A 20,700-nucleotide genomic window follows, 5' to 3' on the forward strand; every position below is an offset into this window, starting at 1 on the left:
GCATCTTTACTTCCTTGATCATTGTGTATCCCTCCTTTCTGACTACAGTTTTTTCTTTTTTTTTATTAAGTCAATTTTATTTATTTTTTAATTTATTTATTTATTAAAGATTTCTGTCTCTTCCCCGATTGGGGGAGGGGGAGGGAAAATGTAAGTTGCCTCTTTAAGTTGAAGGAAAAATTTCATGAATAATTTGCAATAGAGGCAAGTGGACAAAATATTTATCCATAGAATGAGAACCGAATAGTCTTAAAAGCCAAATATATTCTGGTAAAATAATTTAGACCTTTTTAACTTGCAGCTGAGACATTTAACATTGCTATAGAATATGCTGTCTTCACATGTAGAAAGGCTTAGTCCACGGAAGAAAGTTAGACTGAGAAGACGAAGTCCTGCTGCTTCTCCTCTTGGTGGCGTCTCCCCGCACTGTATACTTTGTTAAGATTTTAGAAAAGTTTTTAGAAGTCAGTTTCACAGCCAGGGATTTTGTTTTGGTATTTGATTTCATTGAAAATATAGTTCTTGAATTTCAGGATGGACAATGTCAGATTTGTTTTGGGAATCAAAACACTCGACTTAACGTTTTGTGGGACTGTGACACGTAGGGTGAGTGACTGCTTACTTATGACATGAACAAGCATCTCTGAGACTGTCATTTGTGAACTTAACCCAAATTAGTGACACTCACACACACACACACACACACACACACACACACACACTACCATTTTCTTTCTGAGTAGGGCAGATTCTCTTTATGGCCACTGTCATTCCCATCCAGGGACACCATCTGCTTTAGACAGATAGTGACAGACTTTGTGTTTCTGACTAAGCATAGCAATAACTTCCTGCCCTGAGTTCATGTGATCGCAGATAGTTATTACACACCTGTCAATTCCTCCAAAAGGTGTGGGGATGCACACTGTCGACACTCTGGCAGTCCACATGGGCACAGTCTAGACAGTATCCCTGAACTAAACTGTGTAGAGATAGCAACTCTGGGACCACTGTGAGCCCCTGAGTGTGCCAGGCAGTGATGGTGAAGAGTGACTGGAGTCCACTGGAGTTTATTCTTATTTTGGAAATGTGGGTGTGTGTTTTTTTTTTTTTTGAGAATTTCCAAAAGTTTAATTAAAAGCAAAGAAATTGTACCATGTGGACTTATAAGCAGATAAACATGGTTAAATGTTTGTCTTTGCAGGTAAAATAGTAGTTAGGGCTCTGAAGTCAGGTGGCCTGACTGACTGTGTATTTGGCAGGTTACACAGTTTCTGTGGACCCCAGCCTCTTCATCTGTCAGCAGGGTGAGGAGAACAGTGCTGATTGACATGAGGGCTTAGTAGTGCCTTAGTGAAGTCCAGCTTACTGAGGACCTGGTGATCTGTCCCATAGTTCAGTGTTCACAGTAAACACTTGTCTAGGTGTTGTAACCTTGACCTCTTCTGAGGACTGCAGGGAACTTTCTCCCTGACTCAACAGCTTTACTTTGAATTCTGCATGGAGTGCAATCCCTATAGAGCTTTTCTTCCTCTAGGGTGCAGCCATCCACTCCCAGACAGTTGGCAGGTTCCTGGAGTTTGCCATATTGACATGCTCCTGCAAGTGACTCTTGCTGTCCCTCCTGCTGTCCACCAGCCCCTGCCCCATTTCCATCCCTCCATCCTCTCCTCTCTCCCTCTTCCCTTCCTGCCCATCTTCCACTGTTTTTCCTTCATGCTAGTCTTCTCCTGCCTGCTTCCTTCTCCCTCTCCCCCTGCTGTCCTCCCCCTGCTGTCCTCCCCCAGCTGTCCCCCCCGCGCTGTCCTCCCGCCCCCCCCCCCGCTGCCCTCACTTCTTATTTCCATCCCTCCCTCTCCTTGTTTTACTTTCTTCCCTTCTCCCTGCATCTCTTATTGTCTCCATCTTCTACATCTTTCCCTTTCTCCTCCCTCACCCTTTCTCTTCTGCTCAGTTGCTCTTCTCACCCCTCACATTACCTGCTGAGGACTGTACAGCCATAGCGGTCACATAGAACCTGCTTGGGTCCTACTGTGGGTGTTGCCATAGGAGTTGTTTGGTGTATCATTTCTGAGTCAACCTTGTCTCCCTGCATTTCTCTTCGCTTCATTGTGGTCTTTGCATTCCTTAATCTTGAAATAGTAGAGAATCTATGGCCAGAGTTTATCAGGTTTTCAAACATACTAAACTTGTGTATTTGCTAATACTGTCCATATTACAGCTATGAGATAAAATGAAGCACTGTAATAATTGTGGGTTCTTACAATAATGACAGATAGATGTTACCTAATTCGCATGATTTCTGATCCATGTTACCTAATTTGCATGTTTTCTTTCTCTTTCCAGATTCCTTTCTCCTTGGTCCAGTTTCCCTTGTGGGAATCCTTGAAAGTAAGTTTTTAATCATCATTTGGAGAATTTTTTCTAGTTCCCAACAATGGAAGAAGATACTAGTGAGTAAAAGTTTAAAAATTCTAAATTACCAGCAGCCAGAAGTGTTTCTCCACACACAGGCTGGGGTGTGTGTGCATGCGTGAACATGCACTTACAAAACTTGATTAATTAAATTGCTTAAGCATGCATAGACATTGCCTTTGTTTTTCACCACTGGGGCACTGATAGTAGTTTGAATCACATGGGTCTTTGTCAGCACTGTAAAGGACTTAGTAAAAAGAGCAATCCAGGTCAGCATCCTCATGAGCAATTTCAGTATTGCACTATGCACTGTGCTCAGAGAGCTGGACTGAGTTGTGATGTAGACCTAGTAAGACATACGGTTTAGTAGGTTAACGGTCAGGAAAGATCGAAAGTTCCTGTCCAAGTGAGAAGGGTTTTAAGTAACGAAGCAGGAGAATGGCAAAGTATCAAGGTAGGGATTGGGGCTGGGTCAGCTGGGCAGTACATGCCTGCATCCCCAAATTCAGTCTCAGAACTGCAGGAAAGAAAGAGCAAACAAAACCTGAGTTGATGCTACAATAGTTTTATGGAGTTTCTATGCATGAAAACTCTCTTAAAACTCTCTTAAAAATATCTTAAGAGTTATTTAGGAGTTTGGACTCCTAAATAAATTGTATTAAAATTGCATACCAAGAATAATAAATGAGTTCAAAACATTGTTCTTTTAGAAAGTAAGTTGGAGGCTTGGAGCCATCAAGATAGTTCAGAAGGCCAAGGCCTTCTCGCCATAGTTAGTCCCAGAGCCCACATGGTAGGAGGAGAGAACCAGTTTCTAAATATTGTCTTCTGACCTCCGACCTCATGCCTTGGCATGCATTTGTAAGCCCTCCCCCATGAATACATGCGTGCGCGACAACACACACCCATACAAATAAGTGTAAAATTTTTAAAAGTTAAAGTAAACTAGAACATTCAAGATTTTTTACAAAGGTAGTACCGCTCGTTTACTAGAGTTTGGGGTCTTTTGTTGTTGTTTCTGCTCTTCCTGGTGCAGAGTGAGCACAGATTCCTTGTGTTTCAGGGGTGATGCAACAGCTATCCAGTGAGAAGGTCACATTCCCTTAGCATACCAGTTCCCCTTTTTAGCCTGTGAGAAAAGAACAATGTATCCAACAGCTGTCCAGCAAACAAGAGCCCCTGTCTAAGTGCCTCAATGACCAATTCACGCAGATTCTACACATTCTAACGTCCTGACACTCTGAGCCCACAGAGGAATGCTCGGAGGTTCAAAGAGGGAAGACGCATGGGTTGGCTCATTTCTTTCCAAAATTTTAAAGGCATTTGTAGAATTCTAACTAGTTAAGAAATCACTGTGAATTTTTGTGGTAATCAGAGATAACAGTACTGTGCTTCAAGGCTTTTGGGTTTTGTTGTTTTTGGTAAATTTTGGTAAATTTAGTTTTAATTTTATGTGTTTCCTTCATGCATGTCTGCACTAAATGTGTGCCTGCTGCCTTCGGAAGCCAGAAGAGGGCGTGGGGGCCCTGCACTGTAGTTAACAGATGTTTGTGAGCTTACATGTGGGTGCTGGGAATTGAGCTCAAGAAAGACGAGCAGCCAGTGTCCTGACTGCTGAGCCGTCTCTCCGGCCCTGTTTAAAGCGTGTGAGAAGTGTTGTGCATTTGTTTAGTTCCTCAGAGAGTCTGCATACACTGTCACCCTTAGAAAGGATACGTTAGTTATGACAGTGTTCCAGCCCAGTTCACTTGAACCATGGTGTCACGAGTGCCCTTTTCTCCCCAAGTCCCCTGCTCTCACTGCGTTTAGGTGTCACTAAGCAGGTAGAATGTGCCCTGCAGCATTTCATGCCCTGCTCCGTTCTCTTCCTTCTGCAGTGCTGTTGGGTCTTTGTGTTGCTTCTTGCATGGGTATTGATTACTTTTTATCACTGGTGTTTCAGAGTGTGTGGCTCGATTCAATACTGATATACATTTGAGCTATTCCCAGGTTCCAGTCGGTATTTATTGAGCTTCTATGAATATCTGTGTGTAGTATTTGTATGGATATCCCCCCACCCAGAGAAAGCTGCTGAGGAGTGGTGTCCCTGGGCCGGAAGCAGGGCACATGCTTAGCTGTATAAGAGTCCATAGGGTGTTTTCCAGTGCATCGCCAGCAGCGTGTGTGCCAGATTCCTGTTCTGTGTCCTTGCTGTTGTGAGTTGATTTAGAGAAAACAGCCTGTCTAATAGTTGTAGGCAAGCATCTCATCATAGTTTTGCTTTGAATTTCCCTCAAGGTTAAATGATGATTAGAGATGTTTTGCATCTTTTCAGATATTGTTTTGGTTTAACATCCAAATGTGAGGTTACAGGGTCTTTTTAGAAGCAGAAACCTTAGAGCATTTGCTTTTGTGTTTCTGGTTTTATCCACTCAAGTTGCTTTTGCAGTCGCGCAAGGAGATTGTGTTATTGTGTGTGTGGGGGGGTTCTCTGTGGTTCTCATGTAGGAATGTGATTTAGGAAACATTCTCAGCCAGGGCCCTCGCAGTCCATGGTGTGTAGTCAGCAGTGTCTGGAGGCAGTCGGTGAATACCACTATCCTAAACGTTCTTTGTCCAGATTACAGTGGTCACCTTTCCTCTAAACAGACTTCCTCCCGCTGTCCCCCACTTGACTTAACCAGAGCTGCTTCTATCCACCTGGTCTCCAGACCCATTATAAAGGGTCACTGCTGGTTTCTCTTCGCAATCACATTGTTTACCCTGTTTTCTTGACTGACTTAAAAAAATTATTTATAGTCTATGTCTGAACACTCTATATGTACACCTGCATGCCAGAAGAGGGCATTGGATCCTATTATTGATGGTTGTGAGCCACCATGTGGTTGCTGGGAATTGAACTCTGGAAGAACAGCCAGTTCTCTTAACTGTTGAGTCATCTCTCCAGCCCCCTGTCAACTGACTTTTTAAACCTGTAGACATTGTCTGTAAGATTTTTTAATACCTTATGCCTGCCCCAAACCCTAACAAGTTCTCTAATTTATTATCTACTTCCACAGTAGATGAGTGTGAATGAGTGTGTGTGTGTGTCTGTGTGTGGTGTAGTGTGTATGTGTTATGATTGTGTGGTATATGTTGTGCACTCATGAGTGTGTGCACATGTACGTGTATGTGATGTGTGTAGGGTATGTGGGTATTTTTGATGTGTATGAGTATGTGTGTGGTGTGTATATTTGTGTATACATGTGTGTGGGTTGTCATGTATCTAAGTACACATGCACATGTGTGTTCAGGCATGTGGAGGCCTAAAGCTGACACTGCTTTTTTTCTTTATTCACTCTCCACTTTACATATCAAACCAGATCCTTTACTTAACATGAAACTTGCTTATTCTGGCGATCTAACTAGCCAGCTTACCCCAAGAACCCTGTCTCTGTCTCCCAAGTGCTGAGATTGCAGGTGGCCGACCACCTTTCCTGCCAGGCTTCTCTCTGTGTTCTGGGTAACCTGATGTCTGGTCCTCATGCTTATATGCCAGGTGTTTTAGCCTGTAAGCTGTCTTCACAGCTCTCTGTCTTTGGAAGTGGCATTTGTGTCCTTAGACACTTAGGACTTGGTCAATGTGAGGTCGTTGGCTTTCACAGCTCTTCATGCCATGCCTTGCAGTGGTTTCCCAGACCCTTCCTCTTGTATTTTTTCCCCTGAATTTACCACCAGTATGGTACTTTCATGGATCCAGATGGGATGCATCTTTCAAAGTTTAGTCAGGTTTTGATCTCCTGATCAAAGCTGTCTGCTCTGGGCTGTGCAGACTCCCTGATGCTTGTGTTTTCAGTTGCTTGTCTCAGAACCAAGCTGAGAGCACTCAGACAAGACCCTTCCACTGGCAGACCAATGGCACAGGCAGCCAGTGTAGTGCAAGCAGCTGGGGCATCTTCATTGCCCCGTCCTGGGCCAGACCTCGTTCAGTCTGGAAGGATTGCAGCTGAGTGCAGTGGGCAGAGGCACATAGCATACAGAGCACTGCAGTGGTCAAGCTAATCAGGAAGCCACTTCCCCAAGGTCTGTCACCATAATAGATAGTTTCTTCAAAATACCTTTTCAATGAAGAAAGACAGTACATCTTGAGGAGGACAAATGAAGGGGTAGATTGTCACGATTGGACCTTTAGAGAAGGATCTTTTCTTCATGGTTTATGCTCACCTTGGGCCAGGTTGTGGTATGTACCTGTAATTCCAGCCCTTAGGGGTCTGGGGCAGGAGCATTGTGAGTGTGATACCCCAGACTGGCTTCTACAGATGTCCCCACATATGTGGCATGCACTCAAACATTTTATAAATTAATTCTCCTCTGCTACATGTATTCTAGCTCTTTCCTTCAGCCTCAAGTCCAGCTAGTCATCATGACTAGTTATTAGGCCAACTATCACCCTCTTCCAGTTAGGACCTTTCATTGTTCTTCCTCAGAAATCATAACACCTGTATAGTTCGTGCTGGCATTTCAAGAGGGCACCTGCCATCCCTAAACACACTTACCAAAGACATGGGTTGTGCCAGATTCCATGGCAGCCTTGCATTATAATCGTATTCCCACCATGCAGAACTCAGAGCTGAGCCTTTCATTAGACTTAGCTAGGAATGCCAGGCATGCAGGTCTCTGCCATCAAGTCACTTAGGGTTATATTTGCTCCTAGCACTTTTTACTGCGCAACAGCAGTGACCGTGACAGGTGTCATTTGTCCTCACTTTGTAGCTGGGGAAAGAGAGAAGGGGAAAGAGACAAAGAGAGAGTGTGCCAGCCACAAGCCTTGCTCCCAATCACAGGAGTGCTAAGGAGTATCTTTGAGATCTGAACCCGTGTCTGACTCTAGCTCTTATGTTCTCAGTCCATCCACACATGAGCTTGTTCATGAAATGCAGTGTCTTTACTGTGACTGTCCCTTTCATTTGATCCACAGTTAGTAAAAGTCGGTCATATTCTGTCTTGGCAGTCCCTCAAAGGCAGTTCTTTGGGAAGTCCTTCAGTCTATGTGTTGCTTTTATTGGTTAATGAATTGAGAAGCTGCTCTCGGCCAATGCCTTAGCAGAATAGAGCTAGGCAGGAAAACAAACTGAATGCTGGGAGAAAGAAGGCAGAGTCAGTGAGAAGCCATGGAGCCACTAGAGGAGACAGATGCAAACCACCAGCCGGAACCTTGCTAGTAGGCCATGAGCCTCATGGTAAAATATAAAATAATAGAAATAGGTTAACCAATGATATAAGAGCTATCTAGCAATATGCTTAACTGATTAGCCAATCAGTGATTTAAATAATATAGTTTCTGAGTGATTATTTTGAGTCTGGGCAGCCAACAGTTCTTCAGGACCAGTGGGCACATGCAAAGGTCACCTCAGAGCCACCTCTCAGGTGTCACATTCCCTACAGCACGTTGCAGTGAAGATGAATGAATATTGTTGTTTGCCTGTTTAAGTTTATATTCTTCATGTTCTGCCTCTTGCACTAGGGGTTGATAGGTTAGCATTCTTTCTTGATTGAGTTCAAGACTTGTATAACTGTTGTATTGACTATTTTATTCATAGATTCCTTTGGAACTATATTCACAGCCATAAAAATGTTTTCTTTTTGAAACAGACAGGTTTTTTTTTCTTCCTAAGTTTAGATGAAGAGTAAATGTATTATTAAAAGATATGTTGAATGTTCTGTAGGAAGGTCAAGCCTAAAAAGAACAACAAAACCTAGGAAACAGCAGTTCACAGTGCTAATTGCTTCCAGAGCTACATAGTCTTACATCAGCTACAAGATGGCACAGAATTACATAGTAGTAACTAAGAAATGAAAACATGAAGCTTGAAGCCAAACAAAAACAAATCAGCTTACTTGGAGAAGCCTGTGACATCATTCTGTGCTTTATAGAATGGAATTGAAGCCTTGAAACAGGAAACTGGGCTAGCACACCCTCATTTCCTTTACAGGTAACTGTGGACTATAGTTACTTGGGTATTTCTTTTATTCTGTAATTATCACGCAGAAGCAGTACTGTATTAAAACTATGTTTTCTAGTTAAAGAGCAGTAACTTTTTGTTGTTGATTGTGATGTAGTGATTGCTGAATATCTACCACGATCACATCCACAGAAATGCCTCTGATATATTGAATAATAAAGCATCATTCAAAGATGCTCAGTCTTCAGTTTTCCTTAGGCACTGTTTTGTGAGACTGGGAGGGAGAACTGTCTCTGTGGATAGGCTTGCTGGCTCAGAACAGTTCTCGGTATAGGCAGGTCTGAGGTGGTACAAATGACAGTCAAGTACACATGTATGATTATCACCATGGTAATATCGTGCCCTGTATGTCAGACTGATTGCTGTCTGAGTCAAACTGTCCTCGTTTGCTTCTCTGGTGCTATGAAGAACACTGACCAAATCAATAAAGGAGAAGAAAGGGTTTATTTCAGCTTACAGTCCCATCATTGAGAGAAGTCAGGAAAAGAGCTCAAGGCAGGGGCTAAAACAGAGTGTTCCTGGGAGACGTGAGCACATGTCTGTTCACCCAAGATATGGAACTAATGCAGACCAAAGTATGATAACAGGAAGTCCACCTTGGTGAGCCAATGGGTTTTATTGGGGTTACGCACAGGTTTAGATAATCAGTGTGCTATGTGTGTGCTATATCTTGTCAGACGTCACCAGTGGATCACACAGCTCTCATTTCATCAAGTTCACACTCTTGGAAAGCTCACCATCAGGAAGATAGCTGCCCACACTGGGATTCCAAGTCATTCCAGATACTGCCTATTTGTACCTCTTTGTAAATACTGCTACTGGGGTCTGCCATGCTGGGATGGGGTGGGAGAGCCAGAGTTTCTCATATTATTCTTCCTTGGACAAGCCTTCAACAATGGCTGAAACCAGGTGGTGTTGCATGCCTGGAGTTCAAGACCAGCATGGTCTACATATGGAGCTCTAGACAAGGTTACAAGATAAAACACCTTAAAAAAAAAAGTGAGGGCTCACTTGGGGGATGTCGACAGCTCAGTTATCTCTGTAGCAGTGCACCGAGTCACCATTAGTGGGGAAGAGCCAGGCAGAGGAAGTCGCGTACTTTCAGACAGTAGCAGTTCCTGTAAAATTCAATTAAGACCTACAGCTTAGTAGGTTTGTACTGCTTTTTGTAGTCAGCTTTGATCCTTGAACTATGGATGCTGGGGCAGGGGAGTACATAGGAACTGAGCTGATTCTGCAGCTCTTCTGCAAACCTAAAATTATTTTAGAATAGATTTGATCAGAAACACTTCCTTCCCTATCACCCTGCAATAGGAAAGGTTTACCTAAGGAGAAATGAAGAAGTTCAGTGCATTCTGATGTTCAGTCTTAACCCTGAAACTTGAATTTCTCTTTGCTATAAATAAATGTCTGTAGTCATCATAAAATTTTGTTTTTATTTGAAAAGAAAAAGGAAACAACGTGATACTGAGATCAGAATTCACATACCTGAGAATAAGGGGCTCTTTGTATTTTTAAATCCTTACTTAACAGTTGAGGCTCCAACATTGTTTCTTCGTGTTTGGCCCCTTTCGGTCCTTCCTCACCTCTCCAGTCTTTTGTCTGCCTTGCTGGGAGAGACAGTTACTCTGATGTGGCAATGGAAATACTTACTCAGGTTTTGTGTGTGTGTGTTCAGAAAGGCCCTTCAGCCAAGAAAACAAGACAACAGAGAAAGCTCTGTTACAAACTACAGTAATTAGACCGATGCTATGGGAAGGACACGGTTTTTCTCGACAGCTCGCATGTTGTACCACACTGGAGGGTGTGCAGCCGCGGTGACTAACCTGGAGAAACACACACAGACCATTCTGTCTGTTACAAGATGTGGCTTTGTGCAGAGCAAGAACAACCAGCTGGATGAGCCATGTGACCTCGGGCAGTTAGTTCACTCTAGCCTCTGAGCTCCACCTGCCGCGGTTATACAGGCTTTCCAAAATTAAATAAGATGAGCTGGTGTAAAATCTTTAATGCCCACTTGGGATACACTAGTTACTTAGTGCGCTGTCCAACAGCGTCAGTAGGGATCATGTGACCCATCACTGGTGCTGTATTTAATTTTATTCTATTTCCAGTGTGGTCTGAACTTACTTAAATATAACCGATATTTAATCTTTCTGTGAGTGATGTTTGCTACCTTTTCCGGTGAGTATCCCATCCTCTTGTCCTTGCAGACACATGGGCTAAGATACAATTTCAAATATATTTCTAATTTATATGTAATACTTTTTACCAGCACAATCTTATTGTTCTTATTTTTTAACTCCAAAATGCAGCTTTTGTAAATGGCTCTCATTTGTTTACATTGGTCAGTCTCGATATTATTTTTCTCAAGAGTTTATATTCAGTTACTCACATAAAAAAAAAAGAAAGGCCGGGCAGTGGTGGCGCACGCCTTTAATCCCAGCACTCGGGAGGCAGAGGCAGGAGGATCTCTGAGTTCGAGGCCAGCCTGGTCTACAAGAGCTAGTTTCAGGACAGGAACCAAAAGCTACGGAGAAACCCTGTCTCGAAAATCCAAAATAAACAAACAAACAAACAAACTCAAACTTACTGAAGCAAATTGCTTTGAATATGGCATAGTAAGGGTGATTTATTTGTTTACTTACAGTCAGCCAGCCGTGTTTTTTTGTTGTTGTTGTTGTTGTTTTTGTTTGTTGTTTTGACTGAGTCATCTCATTCCAGGCTGTCTTTTGAAATTCACTATGAAGCCCAGGCTGTTCTCAAACTCATAGCCATTTTCTAAGTGCTGGAATTACAGGTATAAGTCACCTCACTGGGGTATTTCAGTGTCGTGGCAGTGGCAGCTGTGGTCCCTGATGTGGACACTGTTTTAAAGTCAGTGGCTATCTGTAGGTCTCTATCCAGTTGTATGGGACACACCATGTGGCCCCATTCAGATCCAGTTCCATTGCTAGGCTCACCAGTGATTTAAGGGTGACAGAATGCTAACAGGTGCACACTCCAGGAGACTGTGATGAGGATCCTACCGTGAGAAGTGTTTAGTAGCTGAAAAGTCAGTTGTGCCTGTTGCTCTCAGTCATATTTACATTGTACCCTGAGTTTGCCACTGACATTGGTCCCTGACTTTGTTTTCATTTCTCTGAAGACTTGGGGACTGTTTTTCCTAAGATTTTTTATTAGTGTTCACTTTATTATAAAATAATTTTTTTATATCCTCTTCGGCTAATTCTGGCCAGGTGAAGTGGAAAGTCAGGCTGATCTATAGAGTCTATATTTAAACAGTCTTCAGACACCAGAGTCTATTTTGATTGTTTCCTTCCCTTGGTAACCAGGTCCCTTTCCTAGAACACAGCGGGCACCCCTGTAAAGCTCCTCCACCACCAGCCCCACCTCCTGCACAGCCCTCTTCCTCCTGCTCACTACTTACTGTATGTACCTCCCTCATGAATGTCCCAGGAGTTTTGTTTCCCCCTTGAGCTTGCAAGAAACACCTGGTAGGCAGTCCCTGAACACTTGTTGCCTTCTCCTTCTGTGATCTCTTTCATTCTTTGGTTGTTCTTTACTGTTGCTATAAATCAAACTTCTGAGCAGTGTTTGGAATAGTGTCCTCTTTAGAAGCTATCAGAAGATTAAGAATAGAAAATGATCTCTGCCCACTAAAAAACATAGGTCATGTTCACATTTTGTTAGTCAGTGTGTTAGTGAGTGATGGCATTAAGGGCTGGGGGTGTAACTCAATAGTATAACATGTGCTTAGCATGAGCAAGGCAGGCACAAACACACACACACACACACACACACACACACACACAAGCACACACAGGTGGGAGGTGCATTTACCATGAATGCTTTGTGACATTTTTATTAAATGGTGTCTAAATCACATAAAGATTGCTGCAGAAGATAAAAGTTATTATTCTTCATTACGTCCCATTGGGTCTCTAATGCTTACAGAGAAATGGAGACAACAATGCTTTCTACAAAGGTGCACATTTATTTCCATAAATAAATTTGAGTAAAGCGTTTACTCAGAATGTACCAAATTCTGTTCTGTAGAGCTACAGCCTTTAGAAACATTTGTAACAAAGTTTCTTAAAGATGCTTTGTTTTCATGTGCAGAGTTAAGAAGTCTATTTGATAGGTAGACTTTTAGTAAATACACTTTCAGAGAATTACTCTTCCTCATAGGACTGGGAAGAAATGAGACATCACACAGCAGCGTGTATCTTATTTGTTGTTCTGTGTTGTTGACAAGGTAAATAAGGCCATGTGCATACTGACTTATTTTATGGCACCATCACATCTTTAGCAGTCCTGTAACCCTTCCGGAGGGAGTTGTCAGCGGGGAAATAAATACCATAGTGGGAGATGGGTGCAGAGTCAGCTCTTGTTGTTTCATGTGTGCTGTGCGCGCATTTCCCCGGAGCCACGCTACCACCATGTCATTCTATTCTGCACACTTGAGATATTCAGGAGCTCTTTTTGCTAACATATGTGGCCATTATTTCAGGATAAGTAAAAGAAATAAGAGGTTCTGATTAGAAAGGAAGAAGTAGGCCTGACTTTAGGTGTGAGGAAAGTTGATGGTGTCTCCACAAGCGCCGAGCCGAACCACTGAGTGAAGTTGGAAAATAGAATGATAGACAAGGGACGTACGTACCTTGAGCCTGGTAGTGAATATACTTTGAAATTTTTTGGTTTTGTTTTGTGCTGCTGGAAATTGAACTGAGGGTCTTGCCAAGTGGCTAATGTTGCAGAACACAAATTATATAAAATCATTTGTATTGATAATCAGTTTCTAGTACATTTACATATTCAAATTTACCCTTTACATAGCTCCATGACATGTGGAGTATTAGAAAATAAATCTGACAAAGGCAGGGTCAAAGCCTATGAAACTCTAGCGCAGGGTTGAGAGGCCTGATAGGAAGCCAAAATGAGGGGAGAAATGCTTCCTGTGGTGGTGTGCATGAGAATGGCACCCATGGGCTCTTGCATTTGAATACTTCATCCACAGGTGGAACTGTTTGGGAAGAATTAGGAGGTGTGGCCTTGTTGGAGAAGGTGAGTCACTAGGGGTGGCTCAATTTAGTTCTCTCTGCCTCCTGCTTTGAACCAGATCTAAGCTCTAAGCTGTTGTCCCAGCGCCATGCCTGCCTACTGCCATGCTCCCCGCCATGTTGATCAGGACTTTCATGTTCTGCAGCTGTGAGCCACAGTAAACATTTTCCTTGAAGTTGTTTTAATCAGTGTCTCTTCACAGCAAGAGAAAAGTAACTAAATGCTTCTGATGAAAAAGTCAGGAAAAGATCATTATTGTTAATGTGTCCATTCTACCCCAAAACAGTCCATGGACCCAAGTACTTTGGATGAGCTCTCAGCAGGGTGTCCTGTGGGAACTGGTGATCTGACGTAAAAATCCATGTGGAAATGTGAAAAGCCTGGAATAGTCAGAACAACTTTTAAAAAGAACCAATTTGGAGAACGGAAACTACTGGATTTCAGACTCTATTAAAACCTGTGCTAGTCAAGCAAGTACAGCCCTGGTGTCTGAAGATGGCCAGCTAGAGGGAGGTTTTTGGAGAAGGGATTTCGCTGAAGAAAGAACGTTTTTTTTTTTTTAAGCAGTAGATCAAAACTTAAAATCTCTGAACATAATGGGGGGGAAAGCTTTGCACCACTAAAATAGGCAAAGTTTTCTTACAAATGACACCAAAAGCAAGCTTCATAATCTAGGCCCCGTGGCATACACCAGTGGGCTCCATGCTGAGCAGGCAGCGCCAGGAGGATTACTTTGGGTGGGTTCAAGACCACTTTGGTTCATGTGGTGAGTTCCAGGTCAGCTTGAACTACAGAGTGAGACCCTGTCTCAAGCAAAATCAAACAAATCTCCCCATTTATAATATGAATATCAGCATACATAAATATTATGATTACCTTAAAATAATTTGGATATAATCAAAATTTAATGCTTATTTGAAAAACATTCTCCAAAGGATGAAAAGATAAATCACAGATTAGGAAAAGTAACTTCAAATGACTATACTCAGAATATATTTAGAACTTTGAAATATCATGAATTTAGATAATAGACAACCCAATAAGCATACACAAATATTTGAAAATTCATTTGGGCAAATAAATATGTAAAGAGGAGGTCAGCATCATTAGAATCACGGTAAAGAACCAGAGAGGTGATTTGTGGCTAGGAGTATGTACTGCTGTTGCAGAGGACCTAGGATTGGTTCCTGGCCCTCATGTCTAGTTGCTCACAGCTACCTGTAAACTCCAGCTCCAGGGCATCCAACATCGTCTGACCTCTGTGGGGATCTATTTCATGCACCCATACCATCCCCTCCAAGGGATACATACACACATATAGAACTTAAAATCTTAAAAACAAACAAAACAAACACAGTAAAACAGTACCGCATAGTTCCTAGGCTGTGAGCACTTATGAATGCTGGCAACCTAGCTTGGGAAGGATGTGGACAGCTCGGGACTGCTGGGGATATAAAATGTACAGCCATTTTGGAGAAACAACTTGGCAAGTTTATAAGGTCAAACGTACCCCTACCTCTGACCCAGCAACTTCCCTCTTAGTAGTTAGTATTTCCTGAGCAGAAGGGAAGGCATCTTCCATATGAAGGTCTGTTTGCAAATGTTCACATGGTTTATCAGTAACATCCCCAGACTGGAAAAACAAATAGTGATGCACCTCTGTGCTGGATTATGCTCACCAACAAGGAGGGGAGGAAGTCTTGAGATCTGTAATGTGGATAAAACACAATAGTTAGGAGAGAGAACAAAGGAAAATTGATAGGATTAAATTTGTATAACATTCTAGACTAGGCAGACCAGTCAGTAGTGACAGGAATATCAGGTTGCTTAGAGGACAGTGAGGTGGGGCTCGAGAAAGAAGTTCCAAAGGGATGCTGAACTTTGGCTTGTAAGTATGTGGTCTCATTTGTAGCAGTGATTGCATTTGTATGTGTGTCCACCTAAATTTACTTAAATTGTATACTTTAAATATATATGTATATGTATGTGTGTGTGTGTGTGTGTGTGTATATATATATATATATATATAGTTTTGATTCCCAGCTTATTATGTGAACAACACAAACTTGTTTTCACCAATTTTAAATTAATGCTAGGCATCATGGCACACACTGGTAGTCCTAGCACTTGGGGTAGCCTGGATTATCTTTAGACCCTGTCTCAAAACATGCCCCTCCGAAAGTACCACTCAGGTGACAGCTAGTGTCTTTCAAAGGTGAGTTTGGATAAGGATTTTTAAAAGAACTAAGGAATTTGGCATACACTGTTATGGAATAATTATGAATTATAATGCGCAAAATATTTCATTGTCATAAATTTATTATCTTTAATTTGTGTGTATGAAATCTTCCTTGAGACTTCCTTTGAGACTCATAACGTGGCTGTCACCCTTCCTTCTTTGACTAATTTTAGAATGCAGTTAAGTCCTTGGGAAAATCACTTACATCATCGCTGAAGAATTCCTACTAAAATAGCTTCTCACTGAAGTTCCCATCCCATGTTAAACCCACAGCAGGTTCTGATAAACTCAAAGATAGAATAACTTTTTTTTCTCTTTCCACACAGGCCCTCTGGTCGTGGCAGCGCGGTCATGTGGTGGATTCTTGGCAGTCAGCAGTCTGTGGAGCTTTTGCAGGTGCAAGGGATTATATTATACTGGAAAAAACCAAAGTGGGGGGAGAGAATGTGAAAATGCTCACTGTGCAGAGCAACATTCTTCAGGAATTCCACATTGTTTAGACGGACAGAGCCTCGCTAGCTGTTTGGAGTGAAACAAACCCTAAAGAGGTGTCTGCTTGAATGACAACCAATTTGTTTTTTGACAGATTTCCCCTTTCCTTTTTATCTTTATGAAAGCCTCACTCTGGCCCTTGGATTATTTTAAGGATGGTTTATAAAGCCCTCTGTGTGTGTTGGGGCGGGGGGTACTGAGCAGCTGTCTGCTGGGAGCGGTGCTGCGGGCAATGGGAGATTCACAGCCCGTGTGACATGTTTGACAGTGCAGGAGATTAATTGGTATCAGGAGAACAGGGGCTACTCCACAGCTTACGGCAGGCTGAATGCACTGGGCAGGACATGTGGGCTTGGGAGCATCTGAGCACTTTGAGGACGTTAAAGCAAGAGCAGCATGTCAGCACAGTGTTGTGCTGCTGCCTGTCACTCAATGCCAAGCACACAGATGCTTCAGACTGTAGAAGAGAAAGGTCTGTCTGTCAGTACAAAGACAGGCAAATTAGAATTATAGTTGCAATAAAAGTAGAGCTTGGCCAGAGAATTAAAGTGTTTGGATATAGTGCTGGTGAACGGATGGGCAGGCAGGTTGGAGGTCAGCAACTGTGGGGAAAATGATTCTTTTACAAATATCTGTAACAGTTGTTGGATTTTATTTGTTTTCATGTAGTGATTAGGAAAACAGAAGCCATACATTTTATTGACTCATTTGTTAATAATTTAAACCCATGTAAGGTGTGGAAGTAACCACCAGCTCAAGAACTTTACTGCAGAGAAGGCATCAGTCTGTCCAGATCAGGGGGGATAATGGTTTCCACACCTGCATCATCGGGGGCGGGCTTAAAGGAGGGGTCTTGATTAATTTTCCAGAAGTCAGGATGCTTTGCTATCCCACCCTTTAGAGAAGTGTGTATTACTTTTGTTGACTGTCTTCTCACCTGGGGCAGAGTTATTAGGGGTGAAACACCAAGAAAACATTATGGAAATGGAGTCATCCTGGACAAGAGAAGCTACTATATATATATATATATATATATATATATATATATATATATATATAGTATACAAGTGTTATGCCTGCATGTATGCCTGCAGGCCAGAAGAGAGAACCAGATCTCATTACAGATGGCTGTGAGCCACCATGTGGATGCTGAGAATTGAACTCAGGACCTCTGGCAGAACAGCTGGTGCTCTTAACCACTGAGTCTTCTCTTCAGCCCCTGAAAAGTCACTTCTTGGTGTTGAATACTCTAAAATTTACTTGCCTTCAAATAAGAAATAAGTATGTTCTGGTATATCCATTCTGGTGGTTTGATTAGGTGTGCCCCTCATAGACTCGTGTATTTGAATACTTGGCCCCGAGGGAGTGGCACTATTAGATGTGGCCTTGTAGGAGGAAGCTGTCACTGTAGGAGCAGGCTTTGAGGTCTCATATGCTCAAGCTATGCCCACTGTGGCACACAGTCTCCACTGCTGCCTGCAGATCAGGATGTAGAACTCTCAGCAACTTCTTCAGCATCATATCTACCTGCATGCTGCCATGGTTTCCACCATGATGATAATAGACTAACCTCTGAAACCATAATCCAGCCCCAATTAAATATTTTCCTATATAACAATTGCCACAGTCATGGTATGGTGTCTCTTCACAGCACGAGAAACCCTAAGACATCCTTCAAATCACGATTCCAGAGTTTACATGCAGACACATGGATACTGTATATTTGGGGATTTGTTTTTATACAGTCCTCTTGCTGAGGAATGCTCTGCATCGTACTCACATTTGTCAAAGGAGGGAAGGAGGACAGCTTCTGTCACACATGTGTTCTGTGGTGGGAACCCTCTGCCCTGGCCTTTCTGGATGCGTGATGCTGAGCTAGGCTGGGCTCTCTAACAAGTGGCCGAGTCTCTGGTTTAAGCCCAGTTCCTGGAGGAGACCTTGGGCTTTCTGACCTATAGCATAGAAATAATCACTCCTCCCTGGATGGATCCAGTGATGTGTGCATTAACCCTCAGCCATCTGTAAAACTGAACAGCTGTAAGGAGTTCCTATTCTTCCAATTAAAAAAAAAAGCATCCTCCAATTGGAAAGCAGTCCCCATAATAACTCATTTCCTGGACAGCACTGGATGATGTCATGATCTGCAATCACTGCGATTTTCTGTCCAGCCATCTCATTGTTTTCAGGTGAGATTCTGCTAAGTGAAGGAGTTTAAGGCCTATGGGGGGGGGGGGGACTTGTTGGCAAAGGTTTCTGTCCTGCCCTGTCTTGTAGCTAGTCAGTCCTGAGGAAACACACAGAGGCTTACATTAATTATAAACTGGTCAGCCTATTAGCTCAGGCTTATTAACCTTACATTAACCAATAATTCTTATCTGTGTTAGCCACGTGGGTTGGTACCTTTATCACCGAGGCATTCTCATCTTGCTTCCTCTGTGTCTAGGTGATAACTGCAGATTGAGCCTTTCCTGTTCCCAGAATTCTCCTATTCTGGTTGCCCTGCTGTTGGGAGCCAGCCTCAACAAAAATGCCTTTCTCCAGACTAGAGGTGTGGGGATTTAGAAATGTAGTAAAGAATATGAAGACACAAATGAAGATAATGAAACAGAGAAACATATAGGGTGGTATTGGGAGGGAATATTTTTAGTACTGAAAATTTGCCTGCATTTTATTTCCAACTGCTTAAAATACCCTACCCCAAAAAGTAGGAGTAAGATAAAAGACTGTATTAACATGATACAAGGAATTGAAATATCAATTGAAAGTCATGGGCTACATTTATAGTTAAACATTCTGTTGCTAGAACAAAACAAGTCATGCTCACGCCCTAGACCAAAACATTCTGTAGGCAAACCACTCCCTGGGTGGAATCCCAAGTTATTTCCATAAAAAGGGAACTGGAACTTAGTTGAATCCTTAGACTTTTGTTTGAGGTGGGATCAAACTACTTCCCTATTCCAGGAGCGTGTGGTCTGGCAATTAGCTACTCCTGTTGACAATAACCTTGAGAGAGCAGAAATCTACCTTCAACGCCTCAGTGGGACCCTTGTCTGAGGTAGAAGCACAATAACCTTGAAGGAACTAACAAGTCTCAACTCTCTGACCTTTGGTCAAGAAGGAAATAGGCCTTTTTAGGCTTCCACACCCTGCCTATACTTTTTGCCTAGCTATGGGCCAATCAGTGTTTTATTAAACCAGTACAAGTGACAGATCTTTACTGGGTTCAAGGCCATCGTCCCTCAGCAGGGGAAAATGCATTGTTCGCAGATCATCATACATTAACAGAAAAGAAATACACTTCTTGTTTATATTCTTTGGAAATTTTGTTTGGTACAAACATTAGAGAAACAAGATAAGTATTTTGAAAACATTGCTGTAGGATAAACATAATTTGAAAACTGTCCAAATCAAGTAAATTGTTGTTCTGCAAGAGTGGACTGCAGCCCTGTCCAGACATCCACACACTGCCGTACAGACTCGCTGCTTTTCATGATCAAACTTGCCCTCAAGTCAGAGATGAGACTTTTCATCCGCATACGCTTTCCCAAGTTTAAATTGGCCTGCTCATTGCCCAGGACTGTGTTCTGTGCCATCCTCAGCATGCTCTTCTGTGCCCGTGCTTGCTTCATAAGCTACTTGGCACAAATACCAAAAATGTCTCTTGAGATTGGAGGTGTTGATGGCTTGTCATGCTTAGAAATTCCCCTGGCTTCTGGTCAGGGTTAAAGTCAGGAAAAAGAAGGGTGTTGCCAGCTTCCTCACTCTAGGCCTTGAGTCTTAAATAAAACCTAATGATGTTGGATATTGATATGTTTACTACAGTTTTGGTATTCTGGTATCTTTGGATCAATTTTTTCTAGTAAAAACTTTCTTATATTCTCTTAAGAGCAAAGGTATAGGGGAAAGAGGAGGCTGTCATCCCTTGAACTGTAGAATAGGGTGTGTGTGTGTGTCCATCCATCCCGGGAGCCTTGCTTGGAGCCTGAGAGGGAGGTGGACAGGAAGAAAGTCTTTCCCCTGGATGCATCAGTTAGGAGGCTCCAGGAGCAGAGATGAGCCGGGCTGCCAGGGTTGGCTTGGGGCCCCCTCCTCCACATTCCTAGCTTCTGCTCTGAGGGGTATCTCCAAGCTGTTAGAGAAGGGGTTCCTTTGCCTTTTAGAGGATTATTACAACATTTGTCCCCCAGGCAGCAAGTAGTTTTCCTGGGAAAATCAGTTCCATGAATGTGGCTCCGAAAGCTGCAGCTGAGCGTTCAGGGAAGCAAAGTGTCCTTAGGAGTCTGGGTCACACAAGAGCATCCTGTGTCTGCCGCACCCCATAGGGGTTTCCTCTGATGTGTTAGGTGCTCCTCGCAGTTACCCTCTAAGTGAACATACAAAATAAGTAGTTCGGTATTTGAGGGCCTTCAAATTGATTTACTGATGCCTTACATAAAATGCCCATCTCAGCATGATAGTTCATCTTTGGTTCAGACTACTTCCGTGGAGCACAGACCTCTAAAGAATATGCAA

At 42.6% G+C, this 20,700-nt stretch overlaps 1 protein-coding gene across 4 annotated transcripts in view; it reads left to right on the forward strand.

The window, feature by feature from the left end:
* Positions 1 to 20,700, forward strand: part of Slc25a26 (solute carrier family 25 member 26) — a 122,265-nt gene that overhangs the window by 93,538 nt on the left and 8,027 nt on the right. For all 4 annotated transcript variants that reach the window (XM_041632643.1, XM_041632631.1, XM_041632636.1 and 1 more), the window contains 2 exons: positions 2,344 to 2,388; positions 16,023 to 16,092. In XM_041632643.1, coding sequence (XP_041488577.1) covers positions 2,344 to 2,388; positions 16,023 to 16,092 — 115 coding nt within the window. The remainder of the gene's footprint in view (positions 1 to 2,343; positions 2,389 to 16,022; positions 16,093 to 20,700) is intronic.

The sequence above is a fragment of the Microtus oregoni genome, unplaced genomic scaffold (genome assembly GCF_018167655.1).
Source record: "Microtus oregoni isolate MIOR12 unplaced genomic scaffold, Mior012 000002F_ref0000024, whole genome shotgun sequence".
Lineage (NCBI taxonomy): Eukaryota > Metazoa > Chordata > Mammalia > Rodentia > Cricetidae > Microtus > Microtus oregoni.